A 22,149-nucleotide genomic window follows, 5' to 3' on the forward strand; every position below is an offset into this window, starting at 1 on the left:
CCGCTTTAAATAAACAGCCACTGATGGCCAAACCTTTGAAAACAAGGGTAAAGAACCAGCTTCACCATTACTATTACTGATTACAGTTACCTGATGTCGACATTATAGATAAAGCCATGTGCTTTATATCTTTAGAAATGCAGACATAATACACATTAACTATACTATACTTTGTCTACAGATGTCACGGATATTCAGGCAAAGTGCATTTATGAATGAGGCTATACATAGTGATCTAAGGCCATTTTCACAAAATATACAAGTAAGGCAAACAAATGACAACTCAAGGATACTGTAGTATCCAAAAAGGCTTCAGTTATCCATTCCTTTCATACATATAGACACCCAGTGTATGATTTTCCTACAGTAAGCAGCAATATAGGTTTACTTAAAGCACAACTTCACTTAAAAAGTGAAAGTTCCGCTCCTCCCCTACTGTAACATTTTTGGTGCTTTTACTTTTGGAAGAAAGTACCTTTTACTGACAGGTACACACTCCCAATTCCACACCTAGGTGAGAATCCGACATTTGACCCTACCCCTCTCTCTGCCTGCAACCTCCTGAGACACGTTGTATGTCCCAGGAGGCTGTAGGACCAGTCTGAAAGTGCAGCACAATCTTGCGTATGTGCAGTGGTGAGCCTACTGTGAAAAAGCAGGCTGTCACAGCTGGATCCCACAGCCAGAAGGGCGAGGCCAAGTATTCAAAGAACGGTGAAGAACCAACCCTGATAAAGACAGGGCTGGACTCCTGGACTTACGATTGTCCGTTTTTTAAAAAGTCAGCAGCTACAGTATTTAAAGCTGCTCACTTTAATTTTTTTTAAAGGAATGTAGAAGCAAAAAAAAAAAAAAAAAAAAAAAAAAAAAAAAAAGAACTGAACGATTTACTTTATTTACCTCCACCCCCCCCCCCCCCCCTCCCAGGAGCTTGTTTCATAATGTGCAAGTATACATAGCAGATTTACACATTATGGCACACTTACTTTGTAAATCCCCTTCTCCGGTGATGCGATGACCCTAGTCTATGCACTTTTACTGTATATTAGTCAAGCCTAAAATTCTGTCCACATTTCTTTGGGGGAAAAATAAAAAAGCGAATTCTCCAAATGAAAGATGTGGAACATAGGGTGGTGAGATATAGTTTTCCTTTCTCCTACAGCGCCATTTGTTGTACAGCACAGTAATTGCACTTTAGCTACATGCCAAGGAAAACCTATCATGAGTTTAGTGCCATCAGTCGGATCCAGCAAAAGTATTCTTACGTCACTGGGTACCACAAGATACTGCAACTTTGGGGTAACATGATTACATCATCAGTGTCCATCTGCTACACTGCCATGTGTGCGTTTGGCTATTAAATGTCTTTACATGGCTTCCTATGGCTTGGTGCTGGCCAGTTCATTTCACTTTGGTCTATGCTTCAGTATCAACGAGCTGTCAAAGTGAACCATTAGCCTTTAGAGAAAATCTCGAGTCCAAGGACTTTGGGGTGTCCTGCTTGTGTCGACAGTTTTTCATTACATTAAAAAGTCCGCAGACAAAAAATATAAAGGCGATGATGGCAAAATACCCAGCATAGATCTTAAACTGCAAAAAAAACAAAAAAAAAAAACATAAGTTTGGTAAAATATTTGTTGCAAAACATCTGTCAGCTGGATACAGCTACATAAATCAAAGTTACCAGAAGGCCTAGTAGCAGGTATTTAGGAGAGTCTACACATTTTTCTAGTGTACCTTCCATGATACCACTGACTACTCCAGCTTAAAAGTCAGAACTACACCAATATTCCCCACAATTAACTTTTCTATTATTCGGAAAGGTGTGACTGGTGTGATTATCACTTTCAGTGCTCTCAAGGGGCTCCCATAGCATGCTGCTTAAAGAGGAAGTAAACCCTGATGGGTTTACTTCCTCTTTCATTCCCTGCAAAGGCAAAGCATAATGGACTACTATGCATCGCATAGTAGCCCATTATGTGTCACTTACCTGACACAGGAGCCAGCAATGTCACCGCTGTCCCCTGTAGTCCGGCGCATCCATCTTTTCGGTGGGGTCTTGCAGCTCCGCCGCTGTCATTTGGCGGAGCCGCGATGACGTCACTCCCGCGCATGCGCACGGGAGCCGACACGTGCGGCAGCTCCATTGTTGGAAATGCCGCGCTCAGTGCGCATGCGCGCCGCTGTCTACGGCGCATGCGCCGTAGACAGCGGTGCCTGTCTTCGGGCAAATATCTCCTAAACCGTATAGGTTTAGGAGATATTTCTTGGACCTACAGGTAAGCCTTAATCTAGGCTTACCTGTAGATCAAAGTGGTTTGTAAGGGTTTACAACCACTATAAGACACCGTTGACATATGCTGTGACCTCAGCTAACAGCATGGGGTCCGGTACATCCCTGTTCACCAATTCAGGTCCGAATTTTTGCCTGGATGCACACCTGAAATTTGACCAGAAGACACACAGTTTCCTTCTTCAAAGCGAACCAGGGCCGCCCCGAAGCTGTGTGAACTGGCTCCATTGAGAGTTGGATGCGGCGAAACCCACATACAATTTGCATGTGTGTTGACCCCAGCCTTAGGGTGTTGTCCAAGTTATGATCCACTTAAAAACCGTTACAAATGTTTTTGACTGCTGGACTACGGAAAGTTCTTTCTGATTTCAGAGGACAAAAAATAAAAGGGGAAAAGCACACACACCCTTTATTTATATGGGCTGCTTTATCCTGTAAACAAAAAAAAATAAAAAATTAAGCAGTATTGCTGGATTCCAAACAGGGATGAGCTCTGGTATGTGTGGACACAAGTCCAAACCTGCCTGACCTATGCTGCCAGGAAACTGTCAAAGCCAACCATAAGCGGTGGAGGCATTCACCATCCTGCAGCTGCATGTATACATACGGGTATGGGGTGGGGAATGCTTCTTCCTCCTATGATTGGAGGTTAGCTTTGCCAGCTCCCCTGTGGGACAGCTTAGCAGGGTTTGAACCTGTGCCCTAACACACCTGAACTCATTACTAGTCCCAAAGAGTAAGTAGTATTAGCAAAAAACCTAGGTCTTATCAGTCTCACTTCCATGCACCAACCCTAAACAAACAGAAGGCACTTTATGGCAGAATTCACCCAAATAATAATTAGAAGACAAAAAAATAAAATAAAAAAACACTTGGCACATATAAAGTTGTGTTTATATATTCATGTACTGTCATTTAATAATATATAAAAAAAATAAAAAATAAAACCACACACACAGTTATTGCTTTTTTAATCTGGGCAGAAGAAAAAGCCAAGTCACAAGATGAAAGAACTTACTTGTGTAAGTATACCCAAGCCAAGTCCACTGGAGTCCACAACTATGACAGTCATCAGTGTTTGCAAAGCTAGGGCAACAAAAGTGTTAACTCCGAACACAAGGGCATAGCATTCCATGTTTAGATTAGCTGCAATCTGAAAGCTAAGCAGAAAAGCAATTTTGTATTTTATTATTTTTTCTTTAATATTTTGCATAGTACAAAAAACAAAACAAAAGAAAGTAAACAAAACCAAGCCATGCAGGGTGGGATTCATAGAAAAGACAAGTAAAAATGAAGAAGCCCCCAAAACATCCCCCCCCCCCGCTCAGGTATGTTGCTATATAGAACAGAATTGCCCTATTCACAAGCCCTTTCCAGTAGGATAGGGAGGGAGTCATGGGTTTCTTCCAGTAGAGGATCAGAGCCTTGCGCTCATAAAACAAGCTACGCAAAGTACGCTGGGCCCTAGTAGGCGTCAAGCCCGCCACCAAGCATGTTGCCACCATGAAGGGCACAGGCACAGATGTAGTCTCCGTTATACAGTGCCCAACGGCAGACCATAACTCCTCGACTACCTGGCAGTGCCAAAAAATGTGGCTAAAATTGGCAACATTGCCAACGTTCCCAGGTAAATTTTTAATAACCTTGCTGGGGTGTAATATATCATATGCAGGACTTTAAATTAAGCAATCTCTAGCAAAACACCAAGTTTGTGATGGGAATCCTCCACATATTGTCCCACTCCTCTCATCCCAGATCCGGGGAACCTCCTCCACCCACTACGCCCTACACTTGGCCACCAAATGGGGAGAGATTTTCCCACTGGATTCTGGTAGAAGGGCTGCAGCAGAACCCTGGGCTGCCACTACACTGGGTCAATCAGTTCACCTATTCGAGGGTTTGTATATGTGCAAGGGTTGCAGACTGACTATTTTGGTCCGAGTCTGCAGCCCCTGTTGGATCTCCTAAAGAGGAAAACAGATATGGAGGAATCCCCCCCCCCCATCCTACGAGAGCATGCATCGCATTGTGTACAGAGGCTCTGGAGCTCAGTTTCCATTGACGGGCACAATACGAGCCACCATTAAGGAATTACCGACGCCTGCTTCTACTGCCATGTCACTGGCCCTGCCATTGTGGAGGAAACCCCCCCCCCCCCATCTGCTCACTATACCAGATCCGGTCATATGGTTGTCAAAGGGGATTAAAAGAGGGGGCGGGCTGTTACAATTTGCAGATCTAAATCAAAAATGTGAGCTTCCAATCCCTATCTTTTGCTACCTCCAATTGTGACACACTTTTGTATCCCAATTTGGCTCCACTAAGCTGGAACTCAGATTCTCAATTTTGGAGAATGTTCTATTGGATGACTCCATGAAAAAAAAAAAAATAATAATAAATAAATAAAATCTGAATTATATAATTTTGTAATTCAGAATGAAAAAAAGGTACACACAGTCACATTATTTTGTGTTGGCTATGCCTGTGCATTGATTTATTACTGAAATGCAACATCTGCAGTTCAAAAGGCCAGTTTACCATAAAAGTGTCTCATTTTAACTCATCAATTTAGTTAAATAAGAAGTATCTTATCCCTTCCCCCCCAAAAATTTTTTTAAAAAAAACCTGCATAGTGTACGATGATCTATTTAAAGCCAGGACTCCGATTTTTTCATACATGAGAACCTAATATGCTGGGTCTATTAAGGACCAGGCTTTGCCCATTATGGTGGGAATATTCCCCCCCCCCCCCCCCAAGGCCCAGGACCTGTATAGCACCCTGCAGATAACTTTCCCCCTGAAGCAACCATTCATAGGTGTATGCAACCTATGGCATTAGGGTGATGGGTGTGGTCAAACTGCATTTACAGTGGGAGGAACTTAAAGGGACGTGGTTAAATAAAACAAATAGCCTTCCTGTACCTTTAAAATATGCTTTTGGTCCTCCCTCCCCCCAGTAGGCCGCTTTCACACTGATGCGTTGTGGTTTTCTTCCACCATGGGTACAGTACAGTGTACCCGCAGTTTTCATGTGGGCTAGCTGCGGTTTACCATAGACTTCTATTGTGTCTCACGGTTTTGGTGTGCTTTGTGAAACAAAAAAAAAAAAAAAAAAAAAAAGAGAATGGTTTTGGTGCACTTTCAGAAAGTGCATCAAAACGGTGGGACACAATAGAAGTCTATTACAAAGGGCAGTTAATCCTCATGAAAACCATAGGTACACTGCTACACCAATGGTGCCGGAAAAACGCACTGCATTAACCACTTGCTTACTGGACAACTGAACACCTGCCCAGATCAGTTTTCAGAGCTGCAACATTTTGAATGACAATTGCGCAGCCATACCACACTGTACCCAAATTACATTTTTATCATAATTTTTTTCCCACAAATAGAGCTCTCTTTTGGTGGTATTTGATCACTTTTTTTTATTTTTTATTCAGTCCTTTTGGGCTTTTTATTTTTGTTAAAAAAAATAAAAAATAAAAATAAATAAAATACAAAACACACACGTTTTATATAGTTTGTTAGTAATTTTTCTCCTTCATTAAATGTACACCGATGAGGCTACACTGATGGGCACTGATAGGCAGTACTGCTAGGTGGGACTGATTGACACCACTGGTGGGCATCGATAGGTGGCACTTTTATGTACTGGTGGGCACTGATTCATGGCACTGTGGGCACTGATGAGCTGGCTTCGCCTCTTCCTCTTCAGGACCGATGTCCCTTCAACAGAAACCGGTGATTGTTTTTTTTCTCCTCACACTGTCAGCGCGAGAAGAAAAAACCCCACAATTACCACTCTTCTGTTTACATCACATGATCAGCTGTCATTGGCTGACAGCTGATCACGTGGTAAGGGGCCAGGATCACCCCTTACTCCGAACTGTGATCACCCAAGTCTCATTGACTCTGATCAGTGTGTGCCCTGTAGGGGGAGCTTGCAAAGGGGAGGACGTCTATTGACGGACTCCCGGCAAATTAGATCCGCGCTGTAGCAGTTATTCAGCTATAGAGCAGATCTGAAGGGGTTAATCTGAAAGCTAAGCTGACTGTTAATTACTGACCTCTGAGTCACTTACTACAGAGCTCCGAGGTCAGTGCTAAGAGAGCCAGAGCTCCGAGGTAAGTGATGGAGAGGCAGAGGTCAGAGCTAAGTGATGGAGAGTTCAGAAGTGCTAGGTAATGGAGAGTTTAGAGGTTAGAACAAAGTAAGGAGGAGTTCAGGGGTCAGTTCCAAGCAAGGCAAAAGTTAGGGGTCAGTATTGAGTTCAGACCTAAGCGAGGCAAAGTTCAGAGGACAGTGCTAAGCGAGGCAAAGTTCAGAGGACAGTGCTAAGCGAGGCAAAGTTCAGAGGACAGTGCTAAGCGAGGCGGAGGTCAGTGCTAAATGAGGCAGGGGTCAGCAGTGACACAGAGTGCAGTAGTAAATATCTGTATCACCTCTGCACTGTTTAGTTCTGTTCTTTCTGGGACTCTTCAAAGTACTCAGGATACTGCAGCTCCAACTCTTCACCCCCTTCTCCTACTCCCTGATCCAGTAGGCGGAGCTAAATTGCAGCTACTCAAAGCCCCACCCATTGGGCCAGGGAGTAGGAGAAGGGAAAAAAGAGCCAAAGCTAAAACTACCTCAAGCAATGTGAAGAGTCCCAGGAAGAACACATAAGTGAATCCCCCATCTCCCCTACAGCTGTGGTTGTTACAGGCAGCTAAAGAGGAAACGCTGTTTATGTTGGGGGGGGGGGGGGAGGGTGCCAAGGATTGCACTGTGAGGAGGCGAAGCCCCGCCCCCATGCTGGCCTTTGACACCCACACCTGCCCCCTCCCCCATATACAGCCAATCACAGCCCCGTCTCCTTACTCCCTGTGCCAACCCTTTACTACCTGCAATAAACAAGCATTATTTCCTCTGTATCTGCTCGTGACAAGCGCAGCTGCAGGGGAGACGCAGAACATAGGAGCCGAGTGCAGGAACGGATCAGCGATTAAGCGTGGATTGGCGGGACACCGGGATTTAACTGAAATCTCAACATGGTCTCACCCAATCCAGGCCACTTGGGAGGTATGCACAGGGGGTGAACCCCCTGCGCAATCCTAAGCGAACATTAGTCGCCTGAAAAAAGCAGCCTGTAACCCATGGTCTATGAGTATTAGTCCTGCGTCCTGTACTGTTCACATTAAAATAACCGTCAGCATGGGTTTAGATATATTTTATCATTGCGCCATATGGTAATCACTTCAGGTTAATACATTTTAATGGGAATCTATGCTATACTCCTATTTGTATGCCTACAGGGGGGCAAGACCTAAAACCAGTAAGTTAAGGATTGAAGCATTGTTTGGAATCACTTACGTTGCTATTGTGATGAGGATCGTGTAGATACTTCTAAAGAGAACATACATGGCATAACAAACCCAAATGTTTCCAATAACGTCCATGATATACACTGCGATTGCGTTAACCAGAGAAAACAGAGCCAGGAGCAACTCTCCCCAGGTAGACCAGGAAATTTTAATGTACCCAACAACAAAGACTGTTATGGCACCTGGAGAAAAATAAAAGGGCCATTAGTGATGCTAAACAGATTTTATCTTCAGCCCAACCTTATGGAAAATTGTAGAAAAAAAAACAAAAAAAAAAAACTGTGCAGACAGATTTGCGGCAGTTTTAAACCGCTAGATATTGCGAGACTCTTCATAAACTTATGGTCAGTTCATACCACATGCAGTCAAGTGTGTTTTTTTCTGAAATGCATGGATAGTACACTATATGCATTTTTTTTTTCTGCACTGGAACATGATAAAACGCATCAAAAACACACCCAAACAGGTCCTTATTTAAGGTTATTTGCAGGCTCTGCCCGCACTGCATGGGCTAACTGCTCGTTTTGTCTAGGGGCAAGGGAAAGCTGTACTTACCCAGTCCTTGGATCCTCCGGAAAACCGCACTCCCCCACGTCCAGTGGTGGATTGTTCCTGCCGTCCTCTGATTCGGAGTTGGTCTATGGGTGTGCTGACTTCAGGAACAGTCCATTCACAAGACCACTAGTGTGTGGGGGGCAGGAACAGCAGGGACCCGTCTTGCGGTAGGCAGATTAGGCAAGGATATCTCTGCTCCGCAATCCCCTAGAACAAAATGAGCATTTAGCCCATGCAGTGCTGGAGTACTTTTAAAAACCTGACTGGCTCCGTGCTGATCAGGACTTCTAGGCAGGTACCGACCATATGTAGAGGTCGACCGATATGGGTTTTTCTCTGGCCGATGCCGATATTTAGAAATCATGGCGGCCGATAGCCGATATATGATGCCGATTTTTTTGGGCCGATATGTTAGGCCGATTTTATTTATTTATTTTTAATCCCCCTTGATCTAACACACCTTTCCCACTGGGGCGTTTTTTAAGGCGCTTTTGGGCTAAAAATAGCGCCTGTAAAGTGCCTGCAAAATGGCTCCCCTGCAGTCTGTGTGAAAGACAGAGTGCTTTCACACTGAGGCGATGCGCTGGCAGGATCTTAAAAAAAAAAAAAAGTCCTGCAAGCAGCACGTTTGGAGTGGTGTATACCGCTCCTCCACCACTCCTGCCCATTGATATGAATGGGCACCACTGCCGAAGCGCATGCAATGCGATTTGGCAGCGGTGCTTCATGGGCGCATTTAACCTCTTCCTTGGCCGCTAGCTGGGTTATATGTGCCCCACTAGAAGCCAAATAGCACCGCTAAAATGATGGTAAAGAGCCGCTAAAACTTGCGTTTTACCATTAACGTCTGCCCGCTCCAGTGTGAAAGCAGCCTTCATAAGTGATACAGAAAATTTCTTACACTTAAAAGCGGAGGTCCACCCTAAAATGGACCTTCCGCTCATCAGATTCCTCCCCCCCTCCGGCGCCACAATTGGCACCTTTCAGGGGGGAGGGGGGTGCAGTTACCTGGATAATCCAGGTAACTGCACCCACTTCCGGGCTAGCTCTCTGCGGAAAGGGGCGTACATTACGCCCCTTTCCGCAAGTGCCCGCCCCCTTCCGCAAGTGCCCCGCTGCCTGCTGGGAAACGCACAGATCCCAGAGGCAGCGGGGACCGTCCTCATTGCGCAGCGCGGCTCGCGCATGCGCAGTAGGGAACCGGGAAATTAAGCTGAAAGGCTCCATTTCCTGATTCCCATACCCAAGATGGCGGCGGCGGCAGCACTCGAGTGTCGATCTAGAGATCGGCTTTGGGTGCCGGCATCGCGGGCGCGCTGGACAGGTAAGTGTCACCATTTTAAAAGTCAGCAGCTGCAGTATTTGTAGCTGCTGGCTTTTAAAAAAAAAATAAAAATAAAAAAAAAAAACGCGGAGTCCCGGCGGACTCCCGCTTTAAACATTTATTAAACAAAACAAACCTCCAATCAGTTTACTTGTATGTATGATCTAGATAAAAAAAAAAAAAAAAAAAAACTATATATTAAATAAAAACGGGTAGTCAAAACTTTTGGACAAAAAAAAAAAAAAAGGGCTAACTTTACTGTTTTTATTTTATTTTTATTTTTTAAATGGTGTCTTTTTTTCCCAAAAAAATGCATTTGAAAGACCTCTGTGCAAATGCCGTGTGACATAAAATATTGCAACAACCGCTATTTTATTCCCTAGGATCTCTGCTAAAAAAAATATATATAATTTTTGGGGGGGTCTAAGTGATTTTCTGGCAGAAAATACTGAATTTTTACTTGTAAGCAACAAGTGTCAGAAAAGATTTAGTCTTTAAATGGTTAAACTGAGAACTTCTACACACAGAGATGACTTCATTCATTCAGAAGTGTAAACATTGTATCATTTAGTTCTTTTCTTGGCAGTCTGCCCAGAGAGGAGGAAAGTGTTGCTATGACGACTCAGGCAACTCACACTGACTTCTTACAGAAGTCATTTCAAAGTCCGCTGTAGAATCGGCTTTTTATCAACACAATCGGCCGATGCCGATTATTTAAAAAACGGCAAATATCGGCCGATATATCGGCCGGCCGATATATCGGTCGACCTCTAACCATATGGTCAGGATCTTTTCAGAGCCTGGACCGGCTATGATGTCAGCTGAAAAAGATCACAGGAGTACAGAAGGAACTGCACTCCTGTGATCCATAGCAGTATAACCAAAATAGCTTTGGCCATACTTCTCCTTGGCTGTATATTTGGGGTTGTTCTACTGCAGAATACCTCGGGGGCCAATCGCAAGCCTCCCTGATGGAGAAATATCTTCCTGTATTTGAGCATTGAGGACACCACTGATCTTGACCAAATCTCCAACTGCAGAAATGCAGCCCCAAAACGTGCAAGGAACCTCCACCGTACTTCACTGTTGCCTGCAGACAGACATTCATTTTTGTAATGCTCCACAGCCCTTCAATGAACAAACCTCCTGCTACAGCCAAATATTTCAAATTTTGAATCCTCAGTCTGCACCCCAGTTCCTAGGTTTTCATGCATAGCTTAGTCACTTAGCCTTGTTTCCACATCAGAGGTATGGCTTTTTGGCTGCAATTTTTACATGGAGACAACGTCTAACCAGACTTCTATGTAGAGTAGATTGGTGTACCTGGGTCCTACAGATTTCTGACAGTTCTGTGCTGATGGCACTGCTGGACATCTTCTAAATGTTGAAGGGAAACAAGCATGATGTGTCTCATCTGCTGCATTAACCTTCCTAGCGGTAATCCCGAGTCTGGCTCAGGTTGGGATTTTAATTACAAGAGCGGTAACCCCGAGCCAGACTCGGGATCGCATCGCTCGATGCAGGGGAGGACGCCGTGCTGTGTGATCGAGCTGTCCCCCGCTCGATTCACAGTGCCGAATGCCGCCGAGCTCCGTTCCCTGCAACGTTACGACGCACGGGAGCGGAGAACGGCGGCAAATTCAAAAAAATAAAAACACAAAACACACACAGCACTGTAATCTTACAGATTACAGTGCTGTATTAAAAAATACACACCCCCTTTGTCCCTAGTGGTCTGTGCAGTGCCCTGCATGCACTTTTATATTATAAATACTGTTTTTTACTGCCTGGAATTTGGAGATTGTCCATAGCAACCAAAACATGTCCCTTTTTCAGTTTTCTTTGGATTTAATTACATTATTGAATAATTTTTATTATTCTTTATTATATTATAAACTTTTCCATACCCGGGATGTCTGCTAGACTCTGGTTTGAACAGATTTAAGAGCGTTATTCCTAAGAATTACAGGACTACAAAATAAAAGCCAGATTTCCATGCAAAATAATTGTACCACTTTCAACACCTTATTCCAGACTGAATCATACCGCCAGGGAGGTTAAGGCTCCATTCAAACATTGGCGTTTTGTTTTGCGGGCGGAAACGCTGCAAATCACAGGATGCCCTTGATATCCCTGCTAATTTGAATGGCACCAAATCATGCCACAATTTTGTTGTGCTTGTTGCCTGACGAATAGTTAAATCACTATTTAAAACGAGTAAGCAGAATCACAGGACACCCAAAAGAAGTACAAGAATTTATTTTGGGCATCCTGCGATTCTGTTTGCCGTGATTTGGTGCCATTCAAAGAAAAAAAAAGAGTAAACCAAGAATTAGAACACCCCTAGTGGTGGACTTTTTAGGCACGTACAATAAGTATCAAGTGTATAAAAGTACAAAAGGAGAATTTTTTTATTGAAATGGTATAAGAAAAAAACGTATAAAACACGGAATGCATAAGTACATTAGTAATCTTATATACACACACTAATAGTTTAGAATACCCTACGCATGAATCTCCTTCTTCAGGGTTAGGTATAGAATATAGGAAAAGTCTATTGGAAAATGATAGAACACATTAGGGGAAAAAAAAAAAAATATATATATATATTTTTTGTTACAGAGCTTACATTCATTGTACTCATGTTGACATTTTAGTATACACTTACATATTAAAAATAGTGTGTTAGATAAGCAGTCTATGAAAAACTCTTAATTAAAAACAAGACGGAAAAACAGGATGGATGTTGCCGATGGCCATTTTCCCCTTGAGGAACTCCTAGTGTGATCACCCCAGCAAAGATGGCCGAGAAAGCCGCAAGATGAAAAACCAACCCCCTAGTACAGGTGGGCAGATGGAAAAAACCCTGGGAGAGCACTGGGGCAAAGCAGTTGGGCCTGTAAAGGATAAAATAAGGGCGTATTTTAATCCCAATGAGAAGAGATGGGAATTGTATGACACATTAGGCATACGTGTCCTACAATTCAGTTGTTATACAGAGCCATTCAGTTATGACCTTAATTGCTAGGTCACACATATCAGATAAAATATAAATATACTCCAATAATAATGACATACTATTTTAATTTTTAGGAGCTGCCTTTATCTGCCTGTATTACTATCGTAATATCCACTATTTTTCAGGTATGATATCTTCCAATTCATTCTACATATTTCTTGTTGATAAAAAAAAAGATTATTTTTTTATTTTTCCTTTATGAGGCCGGGTTCACACCACAGCGATGCGGGAACGCCGCGAATCCGCGGCGTTTTCCCGCATCGCACACCTCCCGCCGGCAGTTCACACTGCCCTATGCGGACGGCTGGGAGTGTCAATGTTATGTTAATGACACTCCCAGATCTGTCCGCATATCGCAGTGCGATCTGCAGACTCGCACAGGAATCGGATCGCATGGTGTGAACCCCCATGCGATCCGATTCTGATGCGGACCAAAAAAAGAGTCCTGTGCGAGTTTGCTGCGGGAGCGATGCGAATTCAGCCATACCATCTGTATGGCTGAACTCGCATCGCTACGGAGATCGGATGTGATTTGCACTGCAGTGCGGGTGCGAATCACATCCGGATCTCCCCCCGCAGCAGTGTGAACCCAGCCTGAAGGAAGGAATTTTTTATATATAAAAATCGCATGGGGAAGTAAAAGATGTTTTTCTTTTCTCTTCTCGATGGGATTAAAATATGCCCTTATTTTATCCTTTTACAGGCCCAACTGCTTTGCCCCAGTGCTCTCCCAGGGTTTTTTTTTTCCCATCTGCCCACTTGTACTAGGGGGTTGGTTTGTCATCAACATCTTGCGGCTTTCTCTGCCATCTTTGCTGGGGTAACCACACTAGGAGTTCCTCAAGGGGAAAATGGCCATCGGCAACATCCATCCTGTTTTTAATTACGAGTTTCATAGAAAGCTAAAATATCAACATAGACCTTTCCTATATTCTATACCTACCCCTGAAGGAGATTCAGACTCTCTGAAACGCGTAGGTTATTCTAAATTATTAGTGTGTGTGTGTATATATATATATATATATATATATATATATATATATAGATTACTAATGTACTTATGCATTCCGTTTTATATACGTTTTTCTTATACCATTTCAATAATAAAAAAATAAAAATCTTCTTTTGTACTTTTTAGGCATGTACAAAAAGTATCAAGTATATAAAGTCCACCACCGGGGGTGTTTTAATTCTTGGTTTACAATTTTTGGATGTGGCACACAAAAAAATAGTAAAATTATTGCCTTCCAGATACATTTCATAAAAAAAATAAAAAAAAAATCCCACATTTTGCGGAGTTTCCGAACTGCGGGCAGAATTGCAGATTCCGTCTGCAAAATGGAATGCCAAGGTGTGAATGGAGTCTAAAAGGATAAGTTCACCTTTTTGTAACATGTTACATGCAACAGGTTACAAATGTATTTACCTTTAAATGCTGCCAGTCACGTCACCAGGTCATGTATTCTGAAGGAACGGCATATCCATACCGTTTCATAAACAGCAACTCCTGCAAGCATGCTCAGGAGTAAAGTAATCGATGGCTCGGTTATTCATATCGCTAAAGCCCACGAACCTGTAAAGAAGATGGAAATGGAAGCGCCTTCATCGGTGAAAGCACGCCACTGGAGGGCTTGGTTTTCAGGCAAGTCTGAAATAATATAACTTAAACGTAAATTTTCCTTGGCTAACCACTTTGTCTAGGGTCATCAATGTTGCCAGATCAATGGTGTCCTCAATGCAGAGAAATACTGGCAGATCCTTATCCATGTCATACCATAAGGGAGGCATATGATTGGCCCCAAAATGTATTCTGCAGCAGGACAACAACCCCACATACATACAGCCAATGTCATTAGGAACAATCTTCAGCATAAAGGAAAAAGAGCCCTAGAAGTGATAGTTTGGCCTCCACAGAGCCCTGATCTTGACATCGAGTCAGTCTGGGATTACATAAAGAGACAGAAGATTTGAGGCAGCCTACATCCATGGAAGATTGAAGCTAGTTATATAAGAGGTTTAGAAAGACAAGATCCCTTCTAGCTGTCAGATTGGGGGCCGGTCCATTGATAACTTATTACACCCTGAATATGGCTTTAACATGTTACGACGGGTGAACTTATGCTTGAACATCTAAAGTGATCAGAGGGTTAACCGTGTGCCCAACAAGTGTTAATGTGTGTATTTACTAAGCGATGGAGAAAAAGTAGTAAGATGAAAAATAAGGCACATTGCTGCTGTCTGTAGAGAGCCCTGTGTTGATTACAGTCACTTGCTCAGCAGGTGCCAGCCATAAATCATTGGCCAGAACCTGCTGATCGGCTTGTGCTGCAGTGAATGGCAGCTCAAGCTTCTGGGTGCATGGGTGAGCAGACCTGGAAGAAAGCTGCAACCTACAGGTAGATGACTGTGCCTGTACAAGCCAACCTGCCGCAGTAAATGTACTGCAGCAGGTCGGCAAGCGGTTAAAATTAGGACTACAGAGAAAGTGAAGTAGAAGGTTTTCGGGGATCGCATGGCGGTGATATTGGCAATGTGGACGCTCCACTCGTCTTCGGCTCTCCTCCGGGCCATGCGGTTCAGGTACCTACCGCGGGTGGTGTTCCTAAGCACTCAGCAGTCCGGGGAGTTGTGGGGTCAAGAGGTGGGGGAGTAACGGGATGCAGTGTTTCCCTGTTCCCTCAGCCCCTCACCTTATTTCTAAGGGGGGGGGGGGGGGGATTCATGATGTTCTTTCTCCGCTGCACATTCACCATTCTTTTTTTGTTTTGTTTTTTTTTGTTTTGATTTTCTGTTTGTTCATTCCATCATTCTATTTAGAATGATGTTGTTTGAGGTGGGATTCCACATTGTACGTTCAGGAACAGCAACATGTGTTCTGCGTGTCTTTCAGTCAGGGGTTATAGCTAGTGGCATTACACACCAGGATCTGTCACATCTACAGGTCCGTGTGGGCTGAGGTTTTGTTTTTAAATGATTGTAATACTTGCAGTCTTCTCACCTGTACTTCATACGTTACACGTCACATACATTCCTATTTTCTTCCTACCACGGTCAGTATGTTACAAGCTCAGAGTGTGCATTTTTTAATTACCTGTCTTTGTGCTGCAGGTTGCTTGAGCTCGCTTACTAAATACACATGGGGGTTATGGTCACTAGATTCACCGTCACAAGCTGTTCCTCTGCGTTTACTTTCACCGTACCTTCATTTTATTCAGAGTTAGACATGGTAGGGTGTCTCGTTTGTGCAGGATTTGATTTTCCTGAGGTCTAAAGTTGTGTTGTTTTTCACAGATTCGGACATGTCGCATGTTTCGGAGAGAGCGACGAATTTGCCTTCATCCCTCCTATTCCTGTTAGAGGTTCAGAGCACAGCAGCGCCCCATCTCTGAGAAACTGGACTATACTGAAGCTCACTGCAGAGCTCCAACACAGGGGCATTCCGTTCTCGGCTACAGCCAGGAAAGCGGAGCTCTTCAGGCTGTTTTCTAGCCCATCCCAACCACAGCCACCCACTAGTGCAGAGAATGCGTTATTGCTTACGTCACTAACCCAGATTCCCACAGTCCTAAACACACTCTTCACTTCTGTTTGACCGCTGCAAGATAAGATGGATGTGATGGAAGCCCGCCCAGCCAGGGTGGAGGTTGCTACTGCTTCCACAGCCACTGTACTGGCTGCCACCTCTGCAGGTAAATACCAGCGGGCCATTACCTGCAGCTATTCCTTCACCACTAGCAGTGCTGCCATCCATGTCCCCTGCACACTTCATTCCTGCCAACCTCAAAAAAGATATCTTAGAGGGGGAAGGACATAAATATGGCATCCCTGCTCACAGCGTGACAAGACGTGGTCGAAAACAAGTCTTATGCTTGTGGCGACGTCTCTGTGGTTCTCAAAACTAGAGACCCGAGGCTCAATCCTAAACTCAGCATAGCAGAGTTTGTTCTGTCCTTTGATATTTACAGAGACGTCATTTGTGCCGTTAGTCCTGGCAGGAGAGAGGAGTTGGACCTTTATATACACAAGGTGGTGGACCTGGCTCACAAATATGGCAGCTCGACCTTTTACGACTATCACCAGTCTTTTTCAGCGAAGGTCACAGCTACTTGGGCGCAGTGTCAAATAGTCACATAATGGAGCAACATTGGCAAAGTGCCTACAAAACAGTTCCATGTCAATCAGAAATCAACATGTGGCCATTGTCAGTCATCAGCCCACACCACCAATTGGTGTTACAATCTGGAGCATTCCCTGCCACGCAGGTGTCCAGTGGATCCTTCACAGGGCCGTTGCGGCAGGGAGACAAACTGGGCAGACCCATTCATTTTCTAGGCAAGGCTCAGCTGTGCAATTTAAATTATGTGACCTGTAACCAACTATAATCAGTGCAGACTCCTTCATGTTTGCGCCAACTGCTTTAGGGCACATCCCAAATCCCTTTGTCCCCTTAAGTCATCCGGTCCCTCTTGACATGTCAATGTTTCCAGATTAGAGTTCTGGCTGTCATACCACCCATCCCCACCTCTCAGGCAATTTTTCGCAGGGGGGGGTGGGGTTTCTGATGGTTTTCATATGGGCCACATTACTTTACCTTCACAGACTTTTGAACGTGCTAACCTACTATCTAATCCCCTATTAGTAGAGGATTTGTTACAGGTCGAGTTAGCCAAGGGGTTTATCATAGGGCCATTTCTTGCTGCACCTTTTAGTATGTGGAGGGTCAGCCCTATTGGTGTGGTTACGGGTAAATTTTCGAATAAACGTTGCTTAATCTACGACTTGTCTGCTCCTCATATCTACCTAGTCTTAATTATCTTATTCCGTCAGAAGAATTTTCGCTGCAATATTCGTCAGTGGACTTAGCCATTCAGCACATTTTGCAGTCAGGTAGGGGCACATGGTTATCCAAAGCCGATATTTCAGATGCCTTTAAACTCCTCCCCATTAATCCAACTCTCTGGCAGCGGCATGGGTTCAAATGGCAGGAGCAGTATTATTTTGCCACAAAAGTTGTCGTTTGGGTCTAAGAGCAGGCCGTGGTTCTTCAACACGTTTGCCTCTGCTCTCAATTGGATATTGTCCAATCGCAAAGTGTGTCAGAGAGTCATTTATTATGATGATTTTTTTCCATTAGAGAGCCCTGTGCAGTCTCCCATCACTCAAAGAACCATTAGCCGATTTAAACTTTCCTTAAGCTGCCCACAAGGTGGAAGGGCCTTCCAAGGTGATTACTTTCCTAGGTATTACCCTTTCCTCAAGAGAAGCTGGATAGGATATATGGCACCATTCACAATATTGTCAGGTCCCCCGTTTGCTCTAGGAAGAATTTGCAGTCGGTTAGGCATGCTCAACTTTGCCATGAGGATTATTCCACAGGGCAGGTCATTTGTATCTAGGTTGTTGGCTCTCCTACCTCTGTGCCAGGACACAGACTCAGCTGTGAGGTTACAAGCCGATTTGTGGATGTCAATGGTTGGCTGATTTTAATCAGTGGTGTCTAATGTGGCTGCCAATGCCTTATCTCGTTCTGATTTTCAGCATTTTTTCCTACAGCATCTGGAAGCAGATCGGATGGGTAGGCTGGTACCTCCTTTTTCCGCATTGACAATGGATTAGCTCTCAGGGTGCAGGCTGTCAACCTGGTGAATTCTTCATTGTCAGTGAATACACTCAAGGCTTACAAGTGTTTTTCCAGGTTCATGCCCCTTTATCCTTGTGATTCGGTTGGGGATGTCAAACACATGTTGGCGTTTGCTGCCTTTTGCCATGGCGATTTGTCACTTTAGTTCAATACCATCAAGTTGTACTTCTCAGGTATTCAGCACTTTATGTCACTTCAAGAACCTGATAGACCATAATTTTTTTGTGGCTCGTCCCATTAAAGCCATTTTGAAAGGTATACAGAATAATCAGGGTCAGTCACATTTGACACGTCTGCCAATCACCAGCCGGATGTTCCATCTGATTTGTTGTCCCTGTCACCTTTTGGCTCAGGCCCCAGCCTTGTCCTCAATGTTGCTGTCTTTCCGAGTTACTTTGGTTTCCTCAGACCCATGGAGGTATCCCAAGCCAGTCATAACGCTCCAGTGCCCCTCAAGGGTAGCCTCACCAGATATCCTGATCACTTTTCACTCCAACTACCCAATAACAAAAACCGGCAGACTGGTCAGGGCTTCATCATTTATTCCAAGACCAACACCATCTGGTGTCCGGTTGATGTCTTGGACCAGCTATCCTCCTAGTTTGCAGCGGCATCTTGATAGCCCATGACTGCCTTTCCCTATGAGACCTCTGGCTTCCAGACAGTTCATTTCTCATATTCGATTTTTGCTCGTTAGTTTCGGATATAATCCAAAACTGTTTTCGGGTCATTCCTTTAGGATTAGGGTGGCATCCAAGCAAGGGGTCCAGTCCCACATCATAAAAGACCTGGATCATCATCCTGTTACAATCAAGATATTCCTGATCCTCACGAGGACGTTAAAAAAACCTTTTGCTACCCTGCTTGACTGACCTCAGGTTGCCGTAGTTGGGGTAAGTTGAATGCCAGTGTCCAGACACTGACTACAAAAAAAAAATAAAAATAAAAAAAAAAAAACACAATTTACACACATCCCCATACTGTATCCAAACAAATATTAACGTGTCTTCACTAGAAAGTTTACTTTAGACCTCAGTTACACTTGCTATATATTATTTGTTATTAGTGGGACAGGTAGGTAGGAAATGGTACCATGATGAGTCATTAGAGAATAAACTGCCAATTGTTCAGTAATGAACAACACAACTTGAGACCCGACCTTACAAAAACTTACCCAAGAGAGTAGAAACTGCTTCCACGCTGCCATTGTAGATACCTGAACGGGAAGAAGGAGCAACTTCCTCCCACAATCCCTGAGAATAATTTATCACTTGAAAGTATCCACATGTTGACAAGGCCCACCAGACTGACCAGCTGAGGAGTGTGCGTGATGAGTAGCAGTGCAAAAAGTCTTTCCACAGTGTCCTTAGCACCTTTGTTAACGATATACTCTGTGTCTTTGTATACTGCAGAGAAGGCAACAAATACATTTTATGATCCAAAATAGTAAGCAGACAGTATGACTTTTTGTTTTAAACTACAGGGGAACCATACAAAATGAGAGAGATAGATATATCTAACATTTTTGAAAATATTTTATTCTATATTTTCATGTGACAATACTGAAGAAATCAATACAATGTAAAAGTAGCGTGTGTACAGCTTGTATAACAGTGTAAATTTGCTGGTTCCTCAAAATAACTTACACAACCATTAGTGTCTAAACTGCTGGCAACAAAGTGAGTGCACCCCCAAGTGAAATGTTCAAAATTTGGCCCAATTAGCCATTTTCCCTCCCCGGTGTCACGTGACTCGTTAGTGTTACAAGGTCTCAGGTGTGATAAATTTGGTGTTACCACTCTCACTGGTAGTTCAACATGGCAGCACATAGCAAAGAACTCTGAGATAGCAAAGAACTCAGATATGAAAAAAAGAATTGTTGCTCTAGATAAAAATGGCCCAGGCTATAAGAATATTACTAAGACCCTGAAACTGAGCTGCAGCACGGTGGCCAAGACCATACAGTGGTTTAACAGGACAGGTTTCACTCAGAACATATCCAGAGGTTGTCTTTGGGATATAGACATATGAGTCCTGCAAGGATTGCTGCAGAAATTAAAGGGGTGGGGAGGGTCAGCCTGTCAGTGCTCAGACATCATGCTGCATTACATTGGTCTGCATGGCTATCATCCCAGAAGGAATCCTCTTCTAAAGATGCACAAGAAAGCCCACAAAGAATTTTCTGAATACAAGCAGACTAATGACATGGATTACTGAAGCCATGTCCTGTGATCTGATGAGACCAAGATAAACTTTATTTGGTTCAGACTGTCAAGCGTGTGTGGTGGCAACCAGGTGAGGAGTACAAAGTCAAGTGTGTCTTGCCTACAGTCAAGCAAGGTGGTGGAGGAGCTACGAATGCCAAAGTGTACTCTGACATACTGAAGCAGAGCATGAGCCTCTCCCTATGGAGACTGGGTCGCAGGGCAGTATGCCAACATAACGACTCCAAACACACCTCCAAGATGACCAATGCCTTGCTAAAGAAGCTGAGGGTAAAAGGGGATGGACTGAGCAAGCAGGTCTCCAGACCTAAACCCTATTTAGCATCTGTGGGGCATCCTCTAAAAAAGGTGGAAGAACGCAAAGTCTCCAACATCTACCAGCCCCGTGATGTCATCATGGAGGACCCCCACTGTGAAGCTCTGGTGAACTCCATGCCCAAGAGGGTTAAGGCAGTGTTGCAAAATAATGGTGGCCACACAAAATATTGACACTTTGGGCCCAATGTGGACATTTTCACTTATGGGTGTACTCCCTTTGTTGTCATCGGTTTAGACGTGGCTAATGGCTGTTTGTTGAGTTATTTTGAGGGGACAGTAAATTTACACTGTTCTACAAGCTGTACACTCACTACTTTACATTGTAGCAAACAAATAGTCATCTCTTCAGAGTTGTCAGATGAAAAGATATAACCATATATTTATAAAAATGTGAGGGGGTTCACTAGAGCTGCACGATTCTGGCTAAAATGAGAATCACGTTTTCTCTTAGTAGATAGATCACGATTCTTGCGGCGTAACATCATCTTTCACATTAAAACAAAACAAAATTTGGGCTAACTTTACTGTTTCCGTTTTTTTTTTTATTCATTGAAGTGTATTTTTTTTTTTTTAAATTGCGTTTGAAAAGACAGCTGGGCAAATACAGTGCGACAATATATTGCAGCAATTGACATTTTATTCCCTAGGGTCTCTGCTAAAAAAAATTATATTATATATATATATATATATTATATATATAAAAAAAAAAATCACACATAATGTTTGGGAATACCAAGTAATTTTCTAGCAAAAAATTGATTTTAATTTAAAGCGGAGGGCCACCCTAAAATAAAAATAGCATTAATATTCTTACATTTTTTTTTTAAACCACCTCAATACCAGGCACTTAAACACCTTCCTGCCCAGACCAATTTTGAGCTTTCAGCGCTGTCGCATTTTGAATGACAATTGGACGGTCATGCTATACTGTACCCAAATGAAATTTTTATCATTTTTTTTCCCACAAATAGAGCTTTCTTTTGGTGGTATTTGATCACCTCTACGGTTTTTATTTTTTGCTAAAAAAAAAAAAAATTATGAAAAACAAAAAAATGTTTTTTTTTGTTTCAGTTTCAAAACTTTGTAAATAAGTACGTTTTCTCCTTCGCTGATGGGGCTGCACTGAAGGGCACTGATGGGCAGCGATGAGGTGGCACTGATGAGGTGGCATTGATGGGCACTGATAGGTGGCATAAATTGGCATGGATAGGCGGCACGGATGGGCGGCATTATATTGTACTGATGGATGCCAGTGCCAAACAATAATGCATGCCAATCAGTGATGCCCATTGTGGGCACCGATTTGCATCCATTGTGGGCACTGATTTGGATCCTTGGTGGTCTAGGGTGGCATACCTGGTGCCGGGCAACCCGGGTGGTGTCGATCAGCACAGACCCCCCCCCCCC

At 43.5% G+C, this 22,149-nt stretch overlaps 1 protein-coding gene across 1 annotated transcript in view; it reads right to left on the reverse strand.

The window, feature by feature from the left end:
* Positions 1–922: 922 nt before the first annotated feature.
* SLC19A2 (solute carrier family 19 member 2) overlaps positions 923–22,149 on the reverse strand; it is a 36,941-nt gene continuing 15,714 nt past the window's right edge. Inside the window, exons 3-6 of the mRNA XM_077481679.1 lie at positions 19,374–19,605; positions 7,650–7,842; positions 3,312–3,453; positions 923–1,590 (exon numbers count right to left, since the gene is read on the reverse strand). Coding sequence (XP_077337805.1) covers positions 1,441–1,590; positions 3,312–3,453; positions 7,650–7,842; positions 19,374–19,605 — 717 coding nt within the window. The 3' untranslated portion in view covers positions 923–1,440. The remainder of the gene's footprint in view (positions 1,591–3,311; positions 3,454–7,649; positions 7,843–19,373; positions 19,606–22,149) is intronic.

Source organism: Lithobates pipiens, unplaced genomic scaffold (genome assembly GCF_037356315.1).
Source record: "Lithobates pipiens isolate NorthernLeopardFrog02 unplaced genomic scaffold, aLitPip1_a1.2 Scaffold_16, whole genome shotgun sequence".
NCBI lineage: Eukaryota > Metazoa > Chordata > Amphibia > Anura > Ranidae > Lithobates > Lithobates pipiens.